The sequence below is a fragment of the Epinephelus fuscoguttatus genome, linkage group LG10 (genome assembly GCF_011397635.1).
Source record: "Epinephelus fuscoguttatus linkage group LG10, E.fuscoguttatus.final_Chr_v1".
In the NCBI taxonomy this organism is placed as follows: Eukaryota; Metazoa; Chordata; class Actinopteri; order Perciformes; family Serranidae; genus Epinephelus; species Epinephelus fuscoguttatus.
The window spans coordinates 25,321,204-25,346,941 of NC_064761.1; the positions used below are offsets into that span (position 1 = coordinate 25,321,204).

General features: G+C 40.9%; 1 protein-coding gene across 1 annotated transcript; it reads right to left on the reverse strand.

Annotated features, from left to right (window-relative positions):
* Nucleotides 1-1,450: 1,450 nt before the first annotated feature.
* Nucleotides 1,451-25,493, reverse strand: LOC125895452 (guanine nucleotide-binding protein subunit beta-4). The gene is made up of 10 exons (XM_049587298.1): nucleotides 25,276-25,493; nucleotides 18,345-18,547; nucleotides 16,798-16,836; nucleotides 16,117-16,223; nucleotides 13,713-13,776; nucleotides 12,049-12,211; nucleotides 10,483-10,549; nucleotides 9,874-10,075; nucleotides 9,098-9,314; nucleotides 1,451-7,059 (listed from the first exon to the last, which is right to left on the reverse strand). The coding sequence occupies exons 2-10, from the start codon at nucleotides 18,399-18,401 to the stop codon at nucleotides 6,953-6,955; spliced, it is 1,023 nt and encodes a 340-aa protein (XP_049443255.1). The 5' UTR covers nucleotides 18,402-18,547; nucleotides 25,276-25,493; the 3' UTR covers nucleotides 1,451-6,952.
* Between the last annotated feature and the right edge of the window lie 245 nt (nucleotides 25,494-25,738).

The window sequence follows — 25,738 nt, forward strand, 5'->3', positions numbered from 1 at the left end:
GTTAGAAGATGAATGAATGAATGAATGAAAAGCTGTTGTCCTCATTTGTGGACATTTTTTGTGCCACCTAGTGGTAGTAAGAGCACAATACACTAATCCATGTAAGAACAAGATGGCAGCCATCTCTGCCAAGTCAGTCTGCAGCAGATCCCTACACAGAAGTGGACAAGGTCCAAAACCTGATCACATTTTATGGTTGAAACTTGTTTATTTATGTTTAATAATGTTTGTAGTTTGATACGGCAACAAATTTGACCAATTTTAGTAACAGTAACAAGCTAAGACATTGACAATTAGGAAGTACTCATTTGAAGACATTGGGACTAGGAGAAATTAAAAATGCTTACCAAACTAAAGTTGGTGTGCAAAGTAAAGTGGTATGCAGACGAAGAGGTGTGATGCTGATGGGTTGGTTTATTTATTTATCTGGGATTGGTTGAGACGGGGATTGTATATTTAATATCTAAGACTGGTGTTAATCTGTAATAATGGTTGCAATAAGTTTGGGACAGTTATTGATAACTTCCTTTTTAAATGACACATGAATACTGGGAAGGGGATAGGATTGTATGAGTGTACACTTCTTTCTACTCCTATTCATGCATGTCCGTTGATGTTTTGTTTGTTTCGTTCACAAATACAGTTTATCTTCTGGCTTCAAAACAAACACAAGGTTCAGTGTGTAGGATTTAGTGGCATCTAGCATTAAGGTTGCAGAACTGAGACTTCTCTTGTGTGCCAAGCCTGTAGGAGAACTACGTAGGCTGACACAAAAACTAACGGCCCAGCCTAGAGCCGGTGTTCAGTTTGTCCGTTCTGGGCTACTGTAGAAACAGCTCATTAATGAAAACACAACAATTGTTATTTTCACATCATAAACTAATGAAAACATAGCTATGAATAATATAGACTATTTCTGCCAATAGAGGCAGAAATAGTCTAATGTAAGTGGACGTCCATTTTCTCCTCAAACAGTTCCTGTTTGTTTTTTAATGAAACCTCACATTATACAAAGTGCTAACCTATAAAAACTCTACTGTGACAGGTAGGTTAGCTGACACACCAGTCTATGGTGAAGACCAGAGGGTTGAAGCATATTGGAGGCAGCTAGCGCCCGTCAACGGAGATGTTAGCTTATGGCTCCAAAAGTGGACAGTTAAGCTAGCAAGCCTATACTATAGGTCGAGATATGCTCTGAAGCGAGAAGAGTTGTTTGAATAATGCTGTGTCGTAGCGCAGGCTATTTAATGGTAGGTGAATCCACTTCACGCTGACGTTGCAATCACCAGCCAATCAGGATTGGCGTAATGAGATAAATGCGTCTGAGGAATACCCAGGGAGGCGTATCCCATAGTGAGACATCTCACTCATACTACTCTGAGAAGTGGAGTTACGCAAGTAACCTAAAGATAGTTCTTCAGATATTTGTATAAAAGAAAATTAGCCAGGATTTGTATTCTTGGTTAGAAGCTTTTTATTGGTTACAATAACTCATGGCAACATATCAGTATCACCAAGCCACTGTACAAATACAAAAAAAAGGTCTGGTGTGAAAAAGACTATAAAAATTATTCCATAACAAGTGATTATAATTTCACACAATAGCACTGTAAGAGAAGTATCATGGCACCAAGTCCCTGGTCTTTACTGGCTTAAAACATAAAACAATAAATAAAATCAAAACAAAATGTCAGAACAGTAGGTTGTAGAGTCAAAGGGCAGTGCATTACTTGTGACGGTGCTGTGGTGGTGATCGTGTGACGTAATTAATTCAAGTGGTGCGGTGTCACTGAATCAGAGATGCTCAATTTCTTTTATCCAGATACTAAATTCGGAGGGTCGTGCAATGGCAGTCATTGTAATACTGCAGCCGTAACATCTGCTCTTTGAAGTTAGACATTGGTACTGTGGGTGACACATGGCAATTTACACTGATCGCCAAAATACTACTGCCAAACATACCACTCCAATGATTCAAGGAAGTCACAGATCTTGGTACTTCAGACGATACACCGAAGAAGCTGATTCAACAGCTCCATGTCTGCTGTAGATTTAAGAGGATAAACTGGAGGAGACTTCACGTAAATACAACAATGATGTGAAATTAAATGAAGTCAAGCACCTTTTTGATTAATGAGTGAACGGCACAGGCACGTAGAAGTGTTACTATTCCAGGTTCCAGCTGCTAATACTGCTGAATTACACACAGAGCGAGGAAATGGCTGCCTGCTGAATATCACTGTCAGTAATACACACAATCCCCCTTTTTCATCTGTTAAGGGCTATGGTGTATTTTTTTTTTTTAATTTCTCACAGATCATAACGTTATGAAAGAACAGGGTGGGTTTATTGGAATAGATTAACATTTTGGGAAATACACTTATTTGCATTCTGGAGGAGAGTTTGAGAAAATACCACTTTCATGTCTGTCTGTTAATGAGTAACTTAAAAGGCTACCGCTAGCTGCTGGCTATGTTAGCTTAGCATAAAGACTGGAAACAGAGGGAAACGGCTAGCGTAGCTCTGTTCAACGGTAATGTCTGCTTATCATCATCTCTAAAGCTCACTAATTAATTAACACATAATATGTAATTAATCAAATATGTACGGAGTCCAAGATTGGCTGTCCTAGCAATTCTCTTCAGTGCCATTACCTCAAGATCACAAATTGTTATTTCAGATGAAGCTTGTTTTCTTGTAATACTGGGTTGTGTCTTATGTTGTGTAAATTTTAAAATGCTTTTAATATTTTCATTTTTTAATCATTGCCCATCGTTACTTCAATTTTCTAAAGCACTTTTTAACAGTCTTGAAAAGCTATATACATTAAGTTTATTATTATTATTATTGACAAAACAAAAAGCTAATTTTGCAGGATAAAATAATCCGTTACAAGAAAGAAAATAAGATGCAAACAACAGAACACTTGATTGCCTATCTCGATAAAACAACTTGTTTTATAGTCAGAAATTATCTCATTATCTCGAGAAGTCTGCCCTTTTTCTCTTGAGAATTGAAATAATAACTAGTTATCATGAGAAAAAAAGCTTTGTCATCTGAAAATTATGAAAGAACTTGAGATCTCCGGATAAAGACATTAAAAAAAAATTCTAAGCATGGCTGTGCTCGTCCTCCATAGGTATCATACACTGTAAAAATACTGGACGTAGCTACTGTGACATTACCCACTGGTTTGCGGACTCTTGTTTTGATTGGCATTACTGTCGTTGCCATCTTGGTTTTTTGAAACGAGAAGTGACCATATTTGGGCGAGAGGCTGGAGCTGTGGAGGAGCGATGAGTGGATCTGTCTGAGAGGCCAAGATGCCACTCAGCGGCCCACCCTTACTTTTAAGTAACTGTAAGCCTTAAAAAAATGTTAACTGGTGAATCATAAAAAACGGTTGTTTATACCAGGTTGTTAACATGTTTATTTCTGCTGTAAAGTTGGGCATTTTAACATGGAGGGTCTGAGGGGATTGACTCACTCTTGAGGCCACCTTTAAGTGGTCAATCAGTGAACTGCAACTGGTTTTGGCTTCATTTTTTAGCTGCAGAGGCTGCTGCTTCATAGATATGTACAGAAACCTAAGTGGCGTGCAGGTATGAGCCTGACCAGTTGCCAGGCAGCCAGAGGAGATTACAAAGTTACTGCTACCAGCCAATGAATAGTGCGGTGTTTTTAGTCTTTTCTGTAACAAATGAGCCACAAGGTGTTAATTAGTGAGCTTCAGACAGAGCCAGGCTAGTCGTTTCCCCCTTTCCAGTCTTCGTGCTAAGCTAAGCTAAGCTAAGCTAACAGGCAGCTGGTTGTAGCTTAATGTTTAATACACAGATAAAATAAGTGATGTGGAGCTTCTCCTCAAACCACCAGAAATTAAACATCTTCCAAAATATCAAACTATTCCTTTAAATACATGTCATCTTTGACATGGGCATGTCTGATGACCGCTAACTGAGATAGAAACCTTAATAACTGTTGACTTAACGACACTTTGGGATACAAAAACCCATCTTCAGATATAAGAAGTCCACCGGTTCAATCGGACAGAGTGGGTAAAAAATCAGATACTGACGTGACTTTAAATCAATGGATATGGAGAAGGCTGGCACTTGAGTAAAGTGAGCAAACTTTTTTTTGTCACATTGACTAGTTTTAAGTTCACAGCTCAGGGTCTGTGGATAACATTGGCACAAATGAGGAAGTAACACTTAGATCTATATGTTATCCACATACATCACCAAATCATCCCCCCCTCCCTTGTCCCGTCCCATCCCTTCCCCTCCCCCCACACACACCTCAACACTGATATGCAATACATATCACATCCTACACACCTCAGAGATATTCTTAGGCTAAAAACTAAACTGTTATTTTTAACATTCTCTCAAAATGGGTTCATTAATGCAAAGCCAGGTAGAAGCAGCTAAAACATTTAGAAACAAAAGAAGGTCACTAAAATCACGGTATGCCAAAGAGGGGTTTCATTGATAGCCGACTGAACCTAAATAAATACTACAAACTGTACGGTAGTAGTAGAAAGCAGAATCGTATAAAAAGTGATGTAAAATGCCTCGCTTTAAGAAGCAGTATGGAGCTGCATGTGGTCGCGGTGGTTTCCCATAAGCATGCTTTTTAGTGTTCACTAGTATCAGAATGTGCTTCTATTGGGCAAAGAAAAATAAGTAGCAACCTCTCTTATTGATCAGTGTGTAAAAAGGAATAGTCAGAGGAAAACATTACTGTAGTCGATGCTAGTATTACCTTCTATTATGAATGGTATCGTAAGGCAGAATGGAGACACAATAGTGCCACATCTCACAGGAGCACAAACCCTCCTTTACCCAGCCCACGTGGGTCAAATGTTTATATTCAGAGATAGGCACCTGAGACAGCTGATGAATAGGTCCAACTCACATACATTATGTGTTCAATCTTTTTTTTTTTTTTAATTAAGCCTTTAGAGGAACCAAAATTACTGAAGATGTATGATGAGAAAATACTCAGAGATAGCACTTCTATGGGTAAATAAGTCACATGTGCTCGATGGTTTACATTGGTACTACAGTTTGTGAGTGCATGTCTAGCTCTCTCTACTAAGTGTACATTTCTGTCTACCAAGTGTACTTTCTTCACAAGCAATATTTAACAGTTCATAACATGTTTTTGGTGAGGAAAAAAAAGAAAGTGTTAAACCCTTTAAAAAAAATCTTTTTCTTTTTTTTCTTCTTTACTTTTTACAGGCTTGTGGTGGCACTGGTGTGGTTTTGCAGCGGCTAACATGATTTCAGTTCCATGCAGTCACTCGGTTCACACCGTGTCGAGGACAGAAAGGACTCACTTAGACATAAAAAAAAGGATAAAAATGACATGGCGAGCTCTTGACAGACATCTTTCTGTTTCTCTCGTCCTCAGAGGCCACCAACAGAGTCACCGCTGTCCTTTATGGTCCTTTAAATATCCTCATGTAACGACTGACCGCTCTACCATTTGTCCATACAGGCCTCAGCACCATTACAGGCTCACAGGTAGAAAACAGCGTCTGCTTGGGGAGGACATGTCTCTCTTTGCGATGCCCTTCTCTCCATCAGCGCCACTTTTTTTTTAATGGGCAACTTGAGCTGCTTGTCTCAACTCTAAAGGAGAGATGGAGATTCTATAGGCCACAGGAGATATTATGATGCAAAACCTCTGTTTAGGACTACTGTTGGGTTATCAATCATATCGCACAGCAGCTGATTTGCATGGAATGGATGTCATCTTCAGATATTCAGCATACGATGATTTAAAATCCACAGTCCGTGTGAGCAGAGGCAAAGGCAGGGCCTCTGGTAAAATATAGTTTTCTATCTTAGCCTAAAATTCACCAGTTTATACTTTGGAGCTGAAGCTGAATCCAGACTAAAAACTTAAAAACACCGCTTGTTGGTTTTAAAGCGCTCTCTCTAATCATTATCACAGCAGTGTGGCGGTTTCCTTCCAAACGTAAAGACAGTGGTGAGGAATGCCAGGGGTTGTGTTGTTAAAAAAATAAAAAATAAAATTCCAACATTCACAAGAATTTGTAGATACAGGTCTGCTGCCTGTAACCATAATACACACACACACACATACAAATGAGGAAAGTGAGTTTAGCTGAGCCAAATTTTTGCAAACTGTTTTGTTTGCTCGATCCTCTTTTGTTGCTTGATGAGTTGGCTTGATTAAATCAGCAAGTACCAGAAAGATTAAAGGAGTCTTTTTAGGTAAAAGGATGTGAAGCTGCTGTGTCTACATGGTCTGACACTCGATCTGGTACTCACACAGGATAAAATAAGTGTTTCTGGAATTATGTCGTGTAGTTATGTGAATATGTACATTTGAAATAAAACATAAAACCCCCAAAATCATAAAAAAAAAACCTCAAGGGTGGGAAATAAACTACAAAAATATATACATACACATTATATATGCATATATGATGCATATATACACACATAATGCTATACATATATACTGTCTTTATATATACATTTACATATTACACATCGACGCTCATCTTGTTTGTTGTTAGTCACGGTAACAGATGCTCGTTATCGCGCCCTAGAGGAGAATTGGTATGAGGGCGAAATCTTCTATTTTTTTCCCTTCAGTTTTTCATAACTCATCCTTTCTTTCTCTTTTTTTTTTGTTTTTTGATTGGATAACTCAACTGAAAGGTTCTTATCTGTTTCTGTGTAATAGCTGGGTGAAAAAAAACGTCACTTGGAAAGGTAGAAAGAGTTGGTACTTTCTCACAGGTGGGCAGGTCACCAGCAGAGAGGAGAGCTGGGGGGTGAGTTGAGAGGATATTGGCTGACACAGTGTGCACCCCTCAGGTCCAGCCCAGCAGATGAGTTGGGATACGTTGGGGTGGGGGGTTGCGGGGAGGAAGTTGGCGGGCAGTGATTGAGTACAAGAGGAAGAGGTTTGTCTAGTTCCAGATCCGGAGGAAACTGTCCCAGGAGCCGGTGGCCACAGCCATGCCGTCTTCTGTCACCCCTAAGCAGCTCACTCTGTTGTCGTGGCCTGCTAGCACACCTGGGGGTCAAAGAAAAATAAACCAGAGTTAGACGTCACAACAAATCTGCAACCCAAAGCCAAAGTCAAGGGCCATTCAAACATAACAACGTTTAAGTGGGAACTGACAACTTTTAAATCCCGCCCTCCCCCATCTGTTCCAAGTGGTGAGCCTAGGAACTACCATTTCTGCTAATGGGAATAACCTCAAGCACCACTGTTAACCATTAACCTACAAGTGTGTGTGTGTACCCACAGTGATGAGGCTAACTGTTACCATCACATGGCTAACGTAACTTAATAGGTCGAATTGTTTCTGTGTGAGTCTGTTGGGGCCATTTAATGTCTTGGTGTCAGATGTTAGCCACTGCTGCTGTGTTACAGGGTGTCTTTTTAATACCACTTTAAATTAAATTTAAGAATAAACCTTTGATGGAAATACACACCAAAAGCAAAAATAGACTCTTTCTAAGTAGACACACTGATGTCAGTTCAAAATGAACAATAAAAATGACCCTGATACTTTGTGTTCTTGCAGCTCTGCATGTGCCATTCCACCACCCTGATCCCTATTTTACCATGTTTGAAACACCTTTGACATACAGTGTAGTTTAGCTTCATAAACATTTCCGGGCACTGGCTTTAATCACCACAAGTAATTGTTGTTATTCTTTTAAGCTTTTTGTCATTTCACTTGCATCTTCTCATTTTTCATAGCTTGCAAGGTCCTAGTCTAACGATGCAGACTCATTACGGGATCTAAGTGCATAGAGGGGGCAAAAATAGGTGCATTGCACACATATAGGTGTTGTGTTAAAGTCTGGTACCCCGTCAAATAGTATTTCCCTCCTTTCAAAATGATGTTTCCTATAGCACCAACACCAAAAATTATACTGGTGATGTGACAAATAAAAATTAAGACCCATTCAACCTAAAATTTGAGACAGTTTTATACTTTTCAAAGCCTTTTATCACTAAAAGTGTATTTAAGACATTTTAAGACTTCCTAAGGACCTGCAGCAACCCTGTGTTAGCCCATGCTAACAAAGCTGATGTTGCCACCTGGAAAGAGGATTAACGTTAGTATTTAATGAGGGGAAATTCTCTATTGTATAGATGTATACCTCTGCCTCTGGGTCATTAGCTAATTAAGGGTTGCTGTAACGTTAGTTGTTTCCCAGGAACAACATGATGACATTGCCCTGGTGCCACTGTACAATTCCAGCTTGGGCGGCGAACTTTGCTGTCTCATCATCTGCCCCCGTAGCACGACTGTATTGTGTTTTAACTGTTTATCTGACTATTTTAAATCAGTCAAAATTCTTATTGTCAGTTAATAGTTAATTATTAACATCTCTACTGGAGATAGTTACTGCAAAGAACTTATAGTAATACTCTTTGGTAACTTGAGGACAGCTACTTTTAGCTACCAGGGAAAACAAAAGTGCTTTCCTCTTCCTGCATTGGTTCGTAATGATTGATGCACTTCCTGTGTGCCATTAATTGAGCCTCAGTTTTCCCAGGAGATTGTGCACTGTGGCAGACAGAAATGCACAGTGAATGTGAGGCTTATAGGGAACCAATCTAAACGCTGATGGTGTCATTATTCTACAGCCATTACACTGTGCAATCAACATTTACTTCATAATGATAAAGTTAAAAGGAAAAAAACTCTCCATTTCCACTTTAATTACTCAGACATCATTGCAAAGTCTTCAGCTTTGTAACATAAGCAGTAACTAAGTTGATGTTCACACACTACAGGCCTTTAAGTTCTGTTAACTTGCCACTCATTTGTCTGTTCATAAATATTCTACGATGCAACTTATGCTTGGTATTAGAGCGGAATCCGTTGGTCAATTAATCAATGAGACGATTTAGGGAAAAATTACTGGCAACTTTTTGATCATCAATTAATCATCTAAGAAATTTTTCCAAACACAAATACCAAAAAAATTCCAGTTCCTAAAATGTGCTTTTGCTCCTGTCACCAAACAAGAAAAGACAACGGTCAGCTTATCTGTCCCCTAAAATTAACCAGAATTCAGACGTCACTTACCTGCACGCTCGCCTTTCAGGGTGTCCCAGACGTTGCAGTTGAAGTCATCGTAGCCAGCCAGGAGCAGTCGCCCACTCTTGGAGAAAGACACAGAGGTGATGCCACAGATGATGTTGTCGTGGCTGTACATCATCAGCTCCTGGTCGGCACGCAGGTCAAACAGCCTGCAGGTGGCATCATCTGAGCCTGTGCCAAAGGCATTCCCGTTGGGGAAAAACTGCAGGAGATAAAAATCAAAATCAAGCACAAGTTAGGATGGGTGTTGTTAAATCATATTAGGGATTTGAGACACAGCGCAGAGGGCTTTCTTTAAAGAGGCTTCTTTTTTCCCCAGAGCCTCACAGACCATCCAAGGCCAATATCAGAGCATACACCTAAGACAGTGACCTGCTTAAAGTAGCAATTTAACATTAATAAAACTGTATTTTCAGTACAGGTAGGACAATCATGACCAATATATTGGCATAGTTTACTTATTTGCTTTGCACAGGAATAATGCCTTTTATATTTCTGATACTGCAACAGCAGTGTGCAAGATGTTCTGGGTGGTTAGCCTCTTACAACAAAACAGATGAAGACAATTATGCTATTCAAAAAAGCTTAAAACAGTGAGGTGGAAAAAATATAAATTGCTAATGATAACCAAGTACAAACCATGTTGTAAAATGCAAAAAGAGACAGATGCACTGCCAAATTGGAAGTAAATCAAAATCAGTCCTCTCTGCTTTAATCTTTTACACTCTTCCTTAATGCAGTGTGTGAGTTTCAGTACTCACGGTGACGGCGTTGATGTCGGACACATGGCCGGTGAAGGATTGCCTGCACATGCCATCACGGATGTCCCACAGCTTGGAGGTGGCGTCACAGGCTCCTGACACAAAGGTCTTGTAGTCTGGGCTCAGAGACAAACTCATCACATCCCCTGTGTGGCCAGTGAAGGTGGTGGCCTGCTGGCCTGTCTCTATGTCCCACAATGCACTGCAAGAGAAGAGGTAGTGATTAGGTATGAGTGTCCCTTGAATTAATAGATGCTTAAAAGACATATAAGCTCCTATACCAATATAATTTTGAGATATATGTGGATTATTACGATTTCAGTGCAGTCATTGATGGCCTTTTCCACATGTATACACCTCTGTAGAATTATGACACCGTATGACTGACAACGTGTCTGCTGTGGGTATCTACTCTCATTTTTTTGTCCACACAAAGGTAATTCCACAGCAGCAACATGAGGGTAAATTAGTGACAATAAGAGATGGATACTGGAGAGAAACTCTTGACATTTTTATATGTTTTGGGGCATCTTCAGTTTACTATGTGCTTTGGAAACAGGAACATTTCTATCATGTGAAGGGCTTTAAATTCTTTGAGTCATGGCTCACCAGGTGGTGTCTCCGGAGCTGGTCAGTATCTGGTTGTCATCCAAGAAACGACAGCAGGACAAGTAACCTGGAGATAAACAGAGGTTTAACATCAGATAAGGATTGTCTGCCCTGCCTTGTCTGGGCAAGGCACTAGTCCCCAGCGAAGTCCTCCTCCAGAAATGTTTTAAGACACTTAAATTAATACTAACATTTGTTTAACATCACAGTTAGAGCAGATCTACTCTTTTTTTGAAATATGCTTGCAGTATTTTCTCTTTCGCTTTCCACTTCCTCCAGCATTGTTCGCATTAGGTTGACCAGTGAGGGAGCAGGGAGTATCATGATGGCTAGCATTAGAGGAAGCATCAGAGGGATTCAGCCATACATGTTTGAGCTTCAGTCAGACCCAGACTCAGATGAGGAGCCTGTGCTTTAAAATCAGTAACTAGTAGACATACATAATTTTTTTAGCATGTTAGCTTGATGGCTAACTGGCAGTGGCTGACACAGCATTGGTGTTTGTGAAACAAACATTATCTGCTACGATGGGGTTTTGGTAGATAGTGGAAAGCACACCCCGGCAGAGTGAAGGTTTTTAGGTCCATACACCTGTCAATATGTGTTTCCTTTATCAGGCACTGATTGGCTTTTGTATTAATGACGTACCTAATATTGCTTGCTCCGCATACGTTTGAATCTCAGATTTTAGGGAAGTGCACAGACATTGCTCCCTTCAGTAGAGGAATGTGAAAACACCTCTCTAGTGACAAATTTTGCACAGATACAAGTCAGTATAGTCAAGGTCAGACATTTTAGGGGACATAAACAGAAGAAAAACACATTTTTGATGTGCTAATCCCTCTTCAACAATGTTGCCTGATGTAAGTTTTAACCAGGAGTGATATATTTCCCTTCGAGGGGGGCAGGAGCTCACCCTCGATCCACATCCTTTGATTTAAAATAAAAACAAGTTGAGAAATGGGCATCTACCTCCAGCAATGTAGCCCTGTGGTGGAAAACACTCATGTCCCTCCACATTCAGTGATGTGGAGGCTCCAAAGTTGCACTAGCATGTCACAGATACTGATGTGAAGGCAATTTGTGATCATGATGAAATAGTACGCGCTCTCTCTCCCTGGGCTCACAAGTGAGATAAATTAAATGTACTGTGAGCAAAGTTCTACCCTATATTTGTGGCAAAATATACAAGCTTACATCGTCCTGAATAGATTGCGAAGAGAGACAATAGCCACACACTTATCTATGTTGGTAAGATAAACAGTTCGAGGAGATGTTTGCTCCGGGAGACGTACTGTAAATAAGTCTGTGAAAGCATGGGAGATCCAGTGGAAAATACCGACAGCTTGTGTAGCTTTCCACTGTTTGACTCACTGAACCAGCCAGTATGTACAAAATATCTGAAATATAAAACTACAATAAGGGAATATGTGTGTCAGGTACGGGACAAATCAGGCATGATGCCCTCAGGTCAGCATGTGATAGAAATGTGACTGTCAAAGTTAGTTAGTTAGGAAATGACAAGCAATATGCTGAGTGTTTGTGGTTCTTTTGAGTCCAGCCAACCTGTGTGTCCGGGTAGCTCTCGGGTGACGCGCACGTTGCCCTCGCGGGTCTTCAGGCTGTATATGGAGCAGATGTTGTCCAGGCCTCCGCAGGCCACATAATTCCCAGAGGGGGCGTAGGCGCACGTCATCACCCAGGAAGAACGCAGTGGGATGGCATGCATCTGAGGGCGAGGAGAGCCATTAAAAGGTTAAGGTCAAGTCATTTGTTTAAATCCAAAATGTTGTGTGATACTTTTAAGTCATCAGCTGACAAAATTCTGCCACTTCCTCTGTACTTCATAGAAACTAAAGGATTCATTTTCTTATTTGTTTGGTTGGCACTGTCACAAAAGATGCTGATAATTAATGTGGTTACATTCATACAAAAGAAGCCATGTATTTTGTCTATTAGAAGAATCTGAATTTGCCTTGCAATAAGGTGAGAGCATGATATTCCTGCCGCTGGCATTAAAGCTGGAGTGCGCGACTTTAACATAGAAATGAACGTCTGATACATTCAAGCCCTTGCCAAATAAGTATATACAATGCTGATTAAGCTTTTTGTGGCCAGGGGAAGTTCTCTGTGTTTCGCAGTATACCAGAGTTGTGGTGTCTGTGGCGACTTTCCCAAGCTCGCGCACCAAAAGTGATGCATTTTACGTCAACCAGCCAGAACTAAGAGGCCGTTTACACGTTGCCGGCTATTTTCATAAACGGACATTTCACCATCTCCGTTTTCAAAAAGATCTTTGTTTACACTTACCTGTGTATATATACACAAGAGCATGCCAAACCTGTAGGTGGCAAGCTCAAGCCTTCCATGTATCCACTGTCACCATAGCAACATAGGTCGCACTTTTGACACAGGCGCAAATTCCGGCGCATACTGTGACGTCGGCTGCCTATAACTCTGTTTATCTCCGTTTACATGCAAACGCACAACCGGAGTTTTCCAAAATCTCCACTCTGACCGGAGTTTTTAGAAAGACTCGTTTTCAGAGGAGAAATCTCCGTTTGCGTGTAAACGAAGGGCACAAACGAAGGAAGATGTCTCTGTTTATCAAAATCACCGTGTACGTGTAAACGGCCTCTAAATGGGGCAGGAAGAGAGGAGAGACCATAGTGATGGAGCAGCAGCTAGGAGTATGGCAGAGGTTACGGCCAAGAAAGGTTTCTGGAGTGGATGCTCCAGGAAAAAAAAACACCTCAACCTTCAGAGGCAGGATGAGAGTCAGAATATTTGCACAGGAAGACTTGAAAAGAGCACTCCTGGAGTTGGAGAAGATGCAGTGAACTCACCATATCGTCACATCGCACACATCATCAATGTTTGTCTAATCACTCACTGCCAGAGGGGGGAGACAAAAGTTCTGCCCTCCAGCTTTAAACTAATTTTTCTCAAAACACACTGATCACCATTTTACCAGCCAGATTTATTTTATAAACAACAGCCAGATTCATATTATAAATATTTAAAGAACCTCCAGGCAACCACATAGTTGTCACTTGGATGGTGGCTTGTCACAGTTCCCGACATATTTACAACAGTATTGTGTTTAATAGAACCAGTGCATAAATTACAGCCTGTACTCTAAAAGCAATTACTGGTGGCAGAAAACTACATATACTGTAAATGTTCTTGTACATATTATACTTTCTATCACTGATTATCATTAACCTCACCTTATTTGTCGTGTAGCTGTCCCAGATGATTAGCTTTCCATCTTGCGAGGCACTGACAAGTAACCTGGAAACAAGTCAAGAAAAGCAGCGTGAGAAGCAGCTCACACGTTGAAAAAACATAACCTAAAGGTGCATGCACCTGGATCATTAAAAGCAATGAGAGCCAGCAGCCACCTAACAGAATACTGTGCTATACTGTCTGAATAAGTATAAGGTGCTCTGTCAAAAAGCATTCAGCGTGAGCTCCCTGCTCTTCTCTCCCAGTCCCCATTTCCATCTATCTTCCCTCTTCCTCCCCCTCCTGGTGGAAGTCTCTTTACCCAGGGAAGCCACTTTTAATGTCCCAGTCCATGTAATATTCATTACCCCAGTTATGTAAAAGTCCCCACTGTCGGGTGGGAGGTGGAAGCCTGAGGGGTTGGGAAAGCACTAGAAAGAAGCTGGGGTGGGGCAGCAAGAAGGGACAGCAAAAAAAAAGAAGGCAGAGAAGATGGTGAAGTAGAAACAGTAAAGAGTGAGAGCTATACGGTGGGGCAGATGCAGAAACAGCTGGAACCCCTCCCTCCCTTCCTGACTGGGTGTTTCCGTCTCTCCAGGGACAGGAAGTGGTTTGACGGTGCTATGCTACAATCGAGAGGAGAGCCATCACGCTCAAATGTCAGTTCGCTGTATACAAAATAAACACTGGCCTCCTGCAGGGTCACCCAGAGGGTGCTAGGCACACACAAACACACACAGAATAATCATCATTGATAAGCCTATGCATCATCAGCTGAAGGTAATACCAGTGGGTTTTACTGGAGAGAAAAGAGAGAATCTAATCTGCCAAAACAGAACAGATGTGTTTTATCCATGATATCTAAACATCTGCAAACATTCACCAGAAAAACAGAGCTACATTTTGGCTACACCATCTTCCAGTTCATTTTCTATGGGTAAAAACCAGTGCACTGCATGCATACTGTTGGGAAAATATGATTCTTGGTGCTCGTAATTGCAGCAAACTGTTAAAAAAGCAGTTTGTAAGTTTTGAATTTAGTGACAGCTCAATGTAAGCATCCACAATTGCAGTCAGATGTGGACTCACTGATGAATTTTGAATCATCATAACATTTGGAATACTGGCAAATCTCACAAACTGCATCTTTAAGGAAATATTAAATAAGCTGTGGTGGCTGCCCGTCTCTGTGCGTGGCTAATATCATTACTGTGCTCATAGTAAGGGCGTAAAACAGTGCTAGCACTTAGATGTACAGTAGTAGTGGAGGTGGCAGTAGTGACAGTCAATTATGGTGGTATTAGTCATATTAGTAGAACAGTAGTAGAGTAATAGTAGTAGTGGTACTGATAGTAGTATAGCCCCACACCTGGGACTGCCGTCACTGCCCCAGGGCATTGCATTAGGAGACAGATGGACAGAGAGAAAGGTAAAGAGTGATACAGACATATTAAATTAAAAAGGAAACATTTAATACCAGTCACATGAGCAGACAAGATCCCCTTGACTTTTAGGTAATTGTACCAGTGTATATTATATTGTATATTTTAGGAATTACTTCTAATGTAGAAGTGTAAGCAGTTAGATCAAATTTCAGTGCCAGTGTGGTAATTATATTGTAAAATTACTGCAACGTGGCTGAGGGTGTGCCCATGTTTGCCTACAACGGAAACCTGCAGACTGTCAGCCTGTGGTGACACTTTATTGCCCATCCCTGGCACACAGTAGATCTTGACAGTTGGAGCTGTGGTGTTTGTAGTCACCATGCTGTCACTGAAAGTCTTGAAATTCATCAGTCTTTTAGAGAGGAAAACTCCAAAATTTGCACAATTCTAAAAAAATCAGAAAAGAAAATGGGCTCAACTGTGGTTATTGTTATTATTTGCATCCCTTTGTGCTCTTCAAGCTGTCAGCATTTTTGTGTGACTCTCCCTGTGGGCCACCATAGGTAGTAATTTATGAGAACTAACAGAGCAAATATCATTTTGCTTCATAAAACAAGAGACTTTATAAAATGCAAACTATCAAGTAAGTAACCTAAAGCAGCAGAAAATGACACCATATAGCCAGCAGAAGAAGAAAACAACAAACCTACACTAACCACTGCAGAAAAATAAGATATTTTGAAGAAAAACATTTAAAAACAGGTTTACAATAGAGTGAGGGTGTAAAAGTGTATTATTTTTATTAAAGTTACCCCAAAACTTTCCAGAAAAAGGAGGTAACGTTACATGTTATCCTAAAGAAAAGAAATCCTAGAGTAAAGTACAGTTATTTGCAGAATTTACAAGAATTACACTCTCCAAAAAACACAAATCAGACCAAACAAAAAAAAGAAAAGTATTAAAAAGCTTAATTTCCTGTGCTTAGCCAACAGTTGTGTTGTATGTGGAGTAAGTACACTACCTGGAGTCGCTCCCCCAGTGCATTGCATAGATCTTGGCCAGGTGGCCCCTGAGAGTGCGTCGCGTCCGCATCTGTATCCGGCCCACTGAGTCCAGACCAGCTGTGATCTGCCAAAACACAGGAAGGGGCGTCAGCAGTGTCACCAGAGACCCGCACACACTTATCACCACAAACACACACTGGACAGTGGACTCAAGCTGAGGCAGCAAAAGCAGGCAAACAGTGGAGCTTATTTTGGTGTATAATGTCTGTGGAGTATTTACATGGATTCAGTGACAACATGTGTTTGTAAATACTGACAGGCTGAGGAATTTCTAATGTCTATTTTGACACCTTGATTATCTCATTGAGCTTTAGACCTGTACACGTGGCTAAAACTACTGCAGAACTTATAAGGAGATATCACTAGTTAGTGGTTTAAAGCTTAGCTCATGGCTTTTCTGTATATATTTATTTAGCTGGTTCACCAAAGTGCTTAGCCTTGTGAAAATATCCAACCTCAATTTGTTATACAGATGTATTTTTCATGGTTTGCACCATTTCAAGTAACTGTTACTGTCTTGAACACTCCCTCCTAGTGCAAGATGCAGTGATTGTTACTGTAAACATTTGCACAACTGCACAGGAACATACACACTTCATTGTTTACACAGTATTGTGTATGTGGAGAGGATGTCTTACCTGTGACAGAGTGGAGTCACTGCAGGCTTTCCTGGCATCCTGCAACACAACAAACACCTTTATAACCATGTAGACCAGCGGAAAAACTTCAGCTCAACTCTGTTACTGCAGAGCTAAATGCAACACCTGATTACTGTGCTGACACACACACAGACATACACACACAAATAATGAAACAAAAAGACAAACTTAGATAAATTAATGGCAAAAACGACTTCTAAATAATAAGGGTGGGAATCACCAGAGGTCTCCCGATATACCATCACACTACTGCTGCAATTTTAAACGTTTTAAATTAGGGGCATCAAAATAACGCATTAACTTCCATTAATTGATCACAGAAAAAAAAAAGCATTATTGAGGGCTTTGTCACATGATGGAGGCAGATGAGAAGACACTGCTCGGCCCTGTGAATGGAACATTAACATTTAAAAAATGCCCGGATGGAAGTGTTTGTAGGAGCTACGTTCTCTGCAGTTTCTGCAATGAGGAATTTTCATACCATCGGAGTACTGCAAGCCTGAAAGACTTCACCTCAACGCAAAGGATTTAGTAGCGAACCCGGAGGTCCGAGCTAGCACAGCTTCGGATGCTACACTCATCCAGGCCACGAGATGCAAACTGAGTAAGTCTACCTGTAACTGACTGACTAACTAACTCCCTTACAAAGTGGACCGCAGACCAGTTTGTGTGGTAGAGTACAGGGGGACAAGTGTCCAAAATCTAGCAGCTTTACTGCGACACGTGTCAAAATTTAATTTGAATTGAAATTTTTTAAATACTTTCACAGCAAAAATTGATGTGATTAATTAATCACAGAGCATGTAATTAATTCGATTTAATTTTTTTTAAATCACTTGACAGCTCTATTTTAAAGGTTTTGCAATATGCTGAGAATTGTGATGGCATACATTGCAATCTACTGTGATTTATTACCTTTTTTCCCCAACTGAAAATTAAGGAAAAACTGTCAACATCTGTTTTTATCTAATAAGATATAATTTTTGGTCCATTCATCTAACCTTAATAATTTTTATTGCAGCAAAATGTATCGAGTGAACTGAAAATGCAAGTGATTTTATTATTCTAACAGGCTACCAAATGTTTAACTTGTATTCGCAATATTAATAATCTATTAATTTATATAATATGAAAATTGATACTTTGCATCTGTGTATTGATACCATAGTGCCGCACAAAATATCATGCTACTATGCTGTATCAATATTTCCCCCCACTCTCACTAAATAAGTGTCTAAACATGTGCCATAAGTTTTTTCTAATCACAGAAATTGAATCTCTCAGTGATCTCAGAACAGTCACACAACAGCAACTGACATTTCTATATTAGTTCCCACAATACAATTCCTGCACGAGAATGGAGGTGGCTGATTGAAAAGTTATGTCGAGTGCGTCACTGTCTCATCTGAAACAGTGTGACTCACAGCTTGCAGTGAACAGACAGTGGCACATGTAACGTACAAACACAACAACACACACACACAAGTCAATATAAACAAACATGTGCACACAAAATGCTGCCGTACCCGGATCTGATTGCGTAGTTGCTCGGCTTCCTGCCGCAACTGTTCCAGCTCGCTCATTGTCCCTCTGTCAAGTGTTCAGGCCACACTCCGCTCCAAATACTGACTGGGCTGGGAAAACACACGTGCCTGCACGCACACACGCACACACACACTCGCACACCCACACACACTCGCACACGCACACGCACTTTACCAGCTGACACCTGCAAGACAGAGAGACAGAAATACTATGAGTTCAACAGGCAGACGGGGAGTGAAGGATGGGAAGACTTCCATCAGACAAACATAGGTATCCTGTATTGGCTCAGACCAAAGGAGGGTGCTGCAAAGGGTGGGGCTGAGTGGAGGCCTGGAGGGTGGCCTGGCTCTTCAAACACCCCCAGTCTGGTTCAAAAGGCCATCTGAGCCAGGCTCTGACCTTTCCTGACTCAATCAGCCTTTTGTGTTGTTGCAATGCGCTGTTTGCTCGACCCACCCCAAAGAGCCCCGAACATACGTGTGTGTGTGAGAGTTGTGGGCAGATCTGGATGGTTTATTAGACAGTGCGTCCAAATGAGAAAGAGAACATATGTGCATATATTCATCCATGCGTGTGTGTACATTATGTGAGCATATATTTAAATGTGTGTCTAGGTTAGGTATGTCAGATCTGTCTGAATGTGCTCGCATATGTGTGTATGTGTGTGTTCGCACATGCGAGTTGCCACTTCCTTTACCTTGGGGAACCTAAATGTGGGTCACAAAGCACTTAGACACTCCTCAGAAATGTTTGGACCGCGCCCCCCAACCCCCCTCCTCATTTTCCAGGCTGTTTTACAGTCTGCTGTCCAGAAGCCTAACCCTCCGAGATTAAATTTTCAGTTCCATTTTCTATAATTCAACAATTACACTGAGTCCAGCCCTTCCCCTCCACAGGAAATCATGTTAATGTAAAGAGGAGGTTGTTTGTGCTTTATCTTTTGCAGAAGCTTTAAAACCATTAGAGCCTAGTTACTTACTCACCACAAAAGAAAATCCCATAATTTAACAAATAGCAAATCAATGTCCATGCTGCTGCGACTGCCTTTAAAGATACTGTGAACGTGTGGAAAGCTACTCTTTTAGATTCTCTGCTCACTTGGTTTTGGCCATTGTGCCTCCGCTCTGCAAACACAAGAGAGGATGCTTTGGACTGCTCATCGAGGACTCTCGTCTCAGCCAAGGAGGTCTTTGACAGTAACGAGGCATCAGGGGCAGCGAGCGTTGCAATGCTTTCAGCTGCCCGGGAGTGACGTCACTCTCTCCTCCGGCTGACGCAACCCCCCTGAAGAGAGGCTCTCAGCGTCAGCTCGCCTGTGATGTGGTGCTGCTCTATGACTGCCGTAGATCCATTATACTGTATGCCTCTGAAATCTGCCACGTCACACACAGCACCTTGTGGACTACCAAAACATCTGATATGACCTTCTGCACTCGGCTAAATATTTTCAATCAATGTTTTCAGCCCGAGGCTTGTGTGGTGAAAGGCAACAGAGCACAAAAGAGAAATGGGGTGAAAAATAATGCAGGTATGATGGAAGATGACGTAAAACGTGATGTGTTGGGGTTCTTTCCTATCAGTCTGGATAAAACTGACAGCGCAGATTTTAAGGCATGTCATGGCTGTGATTTGAAGGAGTGCCTTATGAATTGTTTTTTTTCCACAAGTGGATAAAGCATTAGTCATTTAGAAACCAAACAGGCCACTTAGTACTGCTGTAGTAACTAACCACATACTAACCACAGCCGAAAGAAGCTGTAACACAGATATATGTCCCTATAAAAAGGACTACATAAAGTTCACCTTTTACAATTTATAGTTGTAAAACTCAGTGAGCAGTGTGTCTTTTCTCCAGTTATGTGACTGGAGTCATGCAGCCAATCAGTCGGGCCAATGAAGGCCCAGAGCATGGCACAGGATCAAGGGCGACAAAGGCAGAGCTGTGTGTTGGAGCTGCCTATTGTTTAGTATAAGGCTGCCAGCTACAGTACATAGTGCTGCTTGGCACCACTGCAGTTGGGTCTCTGAGACTGGCCATGGGAGACTATAACTGCTGCAGCCCTTCAGACACCAACAAACCAACCATGTTCAGCTTCACACTTGAGCTCCCAGCAGCAAGTAGGAGACAACTGTATCTGATCAACAGGGCTGGGTATCGCTTAAAAAATTACAATACCAGTACCCTTTAAGTGATACTGATACCAACAGAGTACTTCATTTGATACCCATAATGTGAATGGAGTGGTGTGTAGCACAGCCATACTTTTAAACATTATGGTGGCATCAACACACTGAACTCCCAACTCCGTCAAATACACCCTGCTTGACTCCAGCACACCACAGACTGTACTGGTTGTAGCTGCTGCTGGGGGAGTGCGAGCTCCATGCCGGTGACAAACTGTGAAAGATGCCTGGCTGTACACACACACTGACAGAGCTAACGGTTAGTATTACACAGATAACATTACCTGCAATTATTAAAAGGTTTAAAGATATATTTGAGCAGTCTCAGTGTCAATGGGAGTTTGTTGGGACCATTTGACAGCTTAGTGTTAGATGTTCACCATACTGTGTTAGCTCATGCTCAATGGGCGACTCGCTGGGAGAGCGGCTCCAGAGATGGCAGCAACATAAAGTTTTCAGCGCAGGGTTGGGATGGTCTGGGATCAGACTGGCTGTCTGTTCTACATTGGCAAAGTCTTTCAATAATGCTTGAGCAGCTTGTACATGACCATTTAGGTCCTGACACACCAAGCCGACGGTCGTCTGTCGGTTTGCATCTGTTGCCCTAGGCAGTGTGGTGAGTCCCACACCGTTGGCTTGTTTTTGGCCTGTTCAGTATGTTGAATCAGCACTGATAACGCAAAAAGCGGATTGGTGAGAGAAATCCCTCTGATTGGCAGTTCAGCTCAGTGCACAAGAAGAGGCACAGAAGTGAGGAAAGTAAACAAATAGCTAAATTCATGAGAGAGTGAGACCAAAACAAACTTGTTACATGAGGTAAGATTATTTTTCTTTAGCAATTGAGCTCTTTAGCAGAAATGTTATGTGATAGTTTATTGTTTACTGGCACACGGTAAATATGCTTTGTTCTTTCAGTATTGGATTGTGTTGTCAATGTGCTAACTGGCAACAGGCGTAAAGATGCTCTTCTAGTTTCACTTTTCAAATGACAATTACAGACTACTGCTGCCGGCTGGTGTGGAGAGTCATTTCCTCTCACTCAGGCACAGAACGTATGTGCTGGTTGGCTATCAGCTGCAGTTTTTACAGTGTGTTCTTGTGCAATTTTTTGGTAAAAACACAGGCAACATGAGGTGATGCAAGAGTTCTCTATCATTGCCACTCGTTCTCTGAAGTTGGTTTGGTGTGTCTGGGCATTTACACGTGACTCTAGTTGTCCAATAAAAGAAAAAATAAACTGAATAAAATACACAAAACAGGAATTGAATTTTCAAACCCCAATATTTCTAAAAAATACCCATAAAAACATAAATAATAACACTGAGCACATTATTTTTATAAAAGATTTTTTTAAAGATTAATTTTGGGCGTTTTTGCTTTTATTGATAGACAGCTGTAGACAGACAGGAAAGGTGGGAGTGATCAGAGGGATGACATGCAGCAAAGGGTCATAGGTCAGGTCAAACCCCATTGCAAAAGACTTATGTGGGGTGCACACTGTACCAGGTGAGTGATAGGTCACCTTTTGAAATGTGTTGGCATATTACAGAAATGTATGCAGTATGAAGTAGAGCTGAAATGATTAGTGTATTGATCTATTTGTTGAATTCATTTGCAACCTGAAAGCGTCCAGCTTTTCCAATATGAATGGTTGCTCGTTTTCTTGGCCTTCTCTTTTATCAAACTGAATGTCTTAACACAAATTTAATAGATCAAGGAAATAACTGGAAAATTGATAATGACCATAACCACTAGTTGTGGCCATTTATATATGAGAGTGGCATATACAAGAAGTTTTTGTATGTAAGCTCTGTTTTTACATCTGATGTTATTAGCTGCTGTTGCACAACTTCATAATTCAGTTTTAATCCAGGTTAACAACGACTGTAAAAACGATTCTGTTTGTCTTACTGCCATGCAACCTTTCACTTTCATTTTTATACCACTCAGGAGAAACAGAGACACACCAAGAGATCTCCTTAACTTCTCCATAGTAAGGTTATTGTCAGCCACAAGTCACTATATTCTCTGGTTCCCATAATGAAGCTTGGTCACAATATATAAGTTACAGGAGACACTGTCGCTTCAGTGTGTGTCCCTGCTGGCTCAGTTCATGATCTGCTTGAAACATACAACCATAGGACAGAAGTGTTTAAATATATATTAGATCACAACGCTCATCAGCATATTTTGTTTTTAACTGAAATTTGTCAATGAGACCTTCTGCTGCTTCTGGGTCATACAGTAGAAAGTCAGTCACATCTGCCTCAATCATGAACAAATACTGGTGAACAGAGCAGCAGGAGGTGCAAGCAGTGCAGCTGCACCCAGAGCCACAGGGGCCCAACAACATGAAATGGTCAGGAAGTTAAGGAATTAACAGTATGAAAAGCCTGGTCTAATCAAATTATTGCTCGACAGTCCACCGTGAGCAATTAATACCAGTGTTTACAGTAAGATTCTACCATTCACCACTCGCAAAATCACATTCTATAAATGGGGCACAAGTATTCTTACTGTAAGCCGTTCAATTTTAAGTTACAATGAACAGAGAATTTACAAGAGTAACCCCACACCTACGCCTGATCTCACCCAAAGAGTTTTTATCTGAGAACCAATTTTAGGAGCCATGAGTGTCTGTACTGGTTCAGCAGGAAACTCATTACGGCTCAGTGTGTGAAAGTAAAAACTGGATATGGCAGGACAGCTCCACCAGGTGTAAACTTGTTCAGGTAACCCACTGACTATTTCAATCATCCGGAGAATGGAGGAAATACCTGGTGAGATTCCAGTAAGGTGAGGCCACATGTTTTACTTCTCGTCAGCTGATGCACGTTGATATATCATTTGTGTCATGAGAAAACAAATTGCCCCTCGGTGACAAATAAAGGTCCTCAACTTGAATGGGTTATGAGAAAAGGTTTTATTTTTTCTTATTATTACACAGAAGTGACTGGAACACAGTGAATGAATGTGTGATGACTGTATAAACTTTGATCACTGGTTTCGCCCCACCTACACCACATGATTATAATGCAGTCACACATCATTCCTAATGGAAAAATTACAAGAGCCCAATTAGATAGAAACAGTTTTGCCCAAACAAGCGCTATGTCACACCCATAACATGAAGCAAACTATAAACCTTCTACATGAAAGTTTGAAATTTTCTGCTAGTGTGTAATGGGCACAGTTGTTTCACTCTTACCCCAGGTTAGTTTCTCTGAGGTGTAGTGTTGGGTTTGGTAAAAAAAAAACAGCTGGACAAAAACGAAAATGTAGAGCTTGAAGTTGCAGTACACTAGGGCTGGGTGGTATGGTTGAAATCAGTATTACAATATCATAATGTGGCAAACATATTCTAAAGGCACATAAAATATTCAATTAAAGTCCAATGCAATGAGCTGCGTTCCACTTTTTGGCTCTCAAAAATACCATTCATATTTGATATACTGAATATTTCATCGCCCATCCCTTTGAGCTACACGACATTATTACTGTGAGGACTTTATATATTGTCTTTCATTCTTTCATACTGTAAAATATTTTCTATTTTGTCTTTTCCTGGCTGTCGGGACCCAACTACCTTTAGTTTATCAATTCGCCTGATGACTTTCTTATTTATTGTTTACTTATTTTAATATATAAAACAACAGAAAATAGAGATATGACTGTTAAAATGTCACACAACCAACTGTGACATCTTCAAACTGCTTGTTTGATGATACAGGACTAATAAAGTGACAAATCCTCACATTTGAGATGCAAAAATTTAGCATGACAATTGATAATTAAGCTATTATAAAAATTCTTATCGGTTATCTTTCAGCCGATCCGAAAATTAATTAATTGGCTTAGCTTTAAAGGCTGTAAAACATTACTTTATTTGAGTATATCAGATGAACAGTGTATGTCATCTAACTGCCCATCATACCCACTTCATTTACATCTAACATGGCATGTCACCATCTATAAATTATGTGAAAACACCATGCCAAAAATACTAAAACCTGTACGTATGTGCAAACAGGGTTCAAAAAGCTGCAGATTAATAACATACATGATTAACTTTTACAAACTGTAGCTTCATAATGCATTATACATTAACAGCCCCGCTGTCCTGGTTTATTGCACACTGACTGTCAACAGCCAAGACAGGAAACCATCAGCTGCATCATATGGAAACACTAGAGAAAGAAATGCACACGTATTAGCCATCTTTATGAAATCATATGCATTTCTGATACGAGCAACAAATTGCCTGAGCCTCACGCCCCGTCACGCTACCAGTTGCCGCTCGGATGAAGGCGGACTGACATGTATATTTAATAGAAAAGGAAGGAAAAAAAGCTACGCAGGGTGTCGTGCGACCACAAATGTGAAAGCCTATGTGTGAAATGGGAATAGATAAATACGTGCGTATTAGTGAGAGATTTTGCCACTTTAGTTCCGCGTGAGAGTCGTTTGACAGCCCGTTAAAAAGGCCGCGTTTGGATAGCTGTGAATTCCCAGCTTTGCTTAGAGAAAAAAAACCCAGCATTGAGGCAATAGTAGCTCGGGAACAGTTATGTCAATAGCTACACCGCTGCTCACAGCAACGACAATACCACAACTCACGGGCATTTGTGCATCGCTCCTTCAACATTTAACTAACTAACCCCGCTGTGAGCGAAGCAGGAAATAGCCAAAAAGCCTCCAAATTATCAAGACAAGACTACACGTCCTTACCTGAAACGGGCTTTTTTGGCTCTATCCGTGCTTCCAGTCCGAGTCACAGCGGTCCGTTTTCACACGACAACCATGGTCCTAGCTGTGAGAGGAATCGCAAAGGCAGACGTGTTAATTTTAAGACAATTTAATCGGTTTAAAGCGACAGAAGCGAGCGCGACTCGGGTCGGATTAGACTAAAAATTTTCACCAAGCAAGCTAATCACCACACCCATGAAAGTGGGAACATGGCAACAGCCTACGCTGAGGGGTGCGCGGTGGTGAGTGGATCGAGCATGTTTTCATTTCTCACTAATTCAACATTTTATAAAATATGATCCATAGTGAATCTATTTAAATTCAGGTAAGTACTACAAAACAATAATAATAGCAGCTCCTTTTAGCTTGGAAGAATATCTACATTTAGTTGTGTCCCCTACGGACAAAATGGTACCGTCCGGCAGCCCCCTCAACAAAAAGGAAC

What these genes read in the sequence shown, in the direction of transcription:
- LOC125895452 (XM_049587298.1), bottom strand. Translation starts at nt 18,401, where the DNA reads ATGAGCGAGCTGGAACAGTTGCGGCAGGAAGCCGAGCAACTACGCAAT. An exon ending in ACAGCTACACGACAAATAAG is followed by an intron (nt 12,212 to 13,712) that starts GTGAGGTTAATG and finishes CCTCGCCCTCAG; the next exon opens with ATGCATGCCATCCCACTGCG. An exon ending in CCGACATCAACGCCGTCACC is followed by an intron (nt 9,315 to 9,873) that starts GTGAGTACTGAA and finishes TATCTCCTGCAG; the next exon opens with TTTTTCCCCAACGGGAATGC.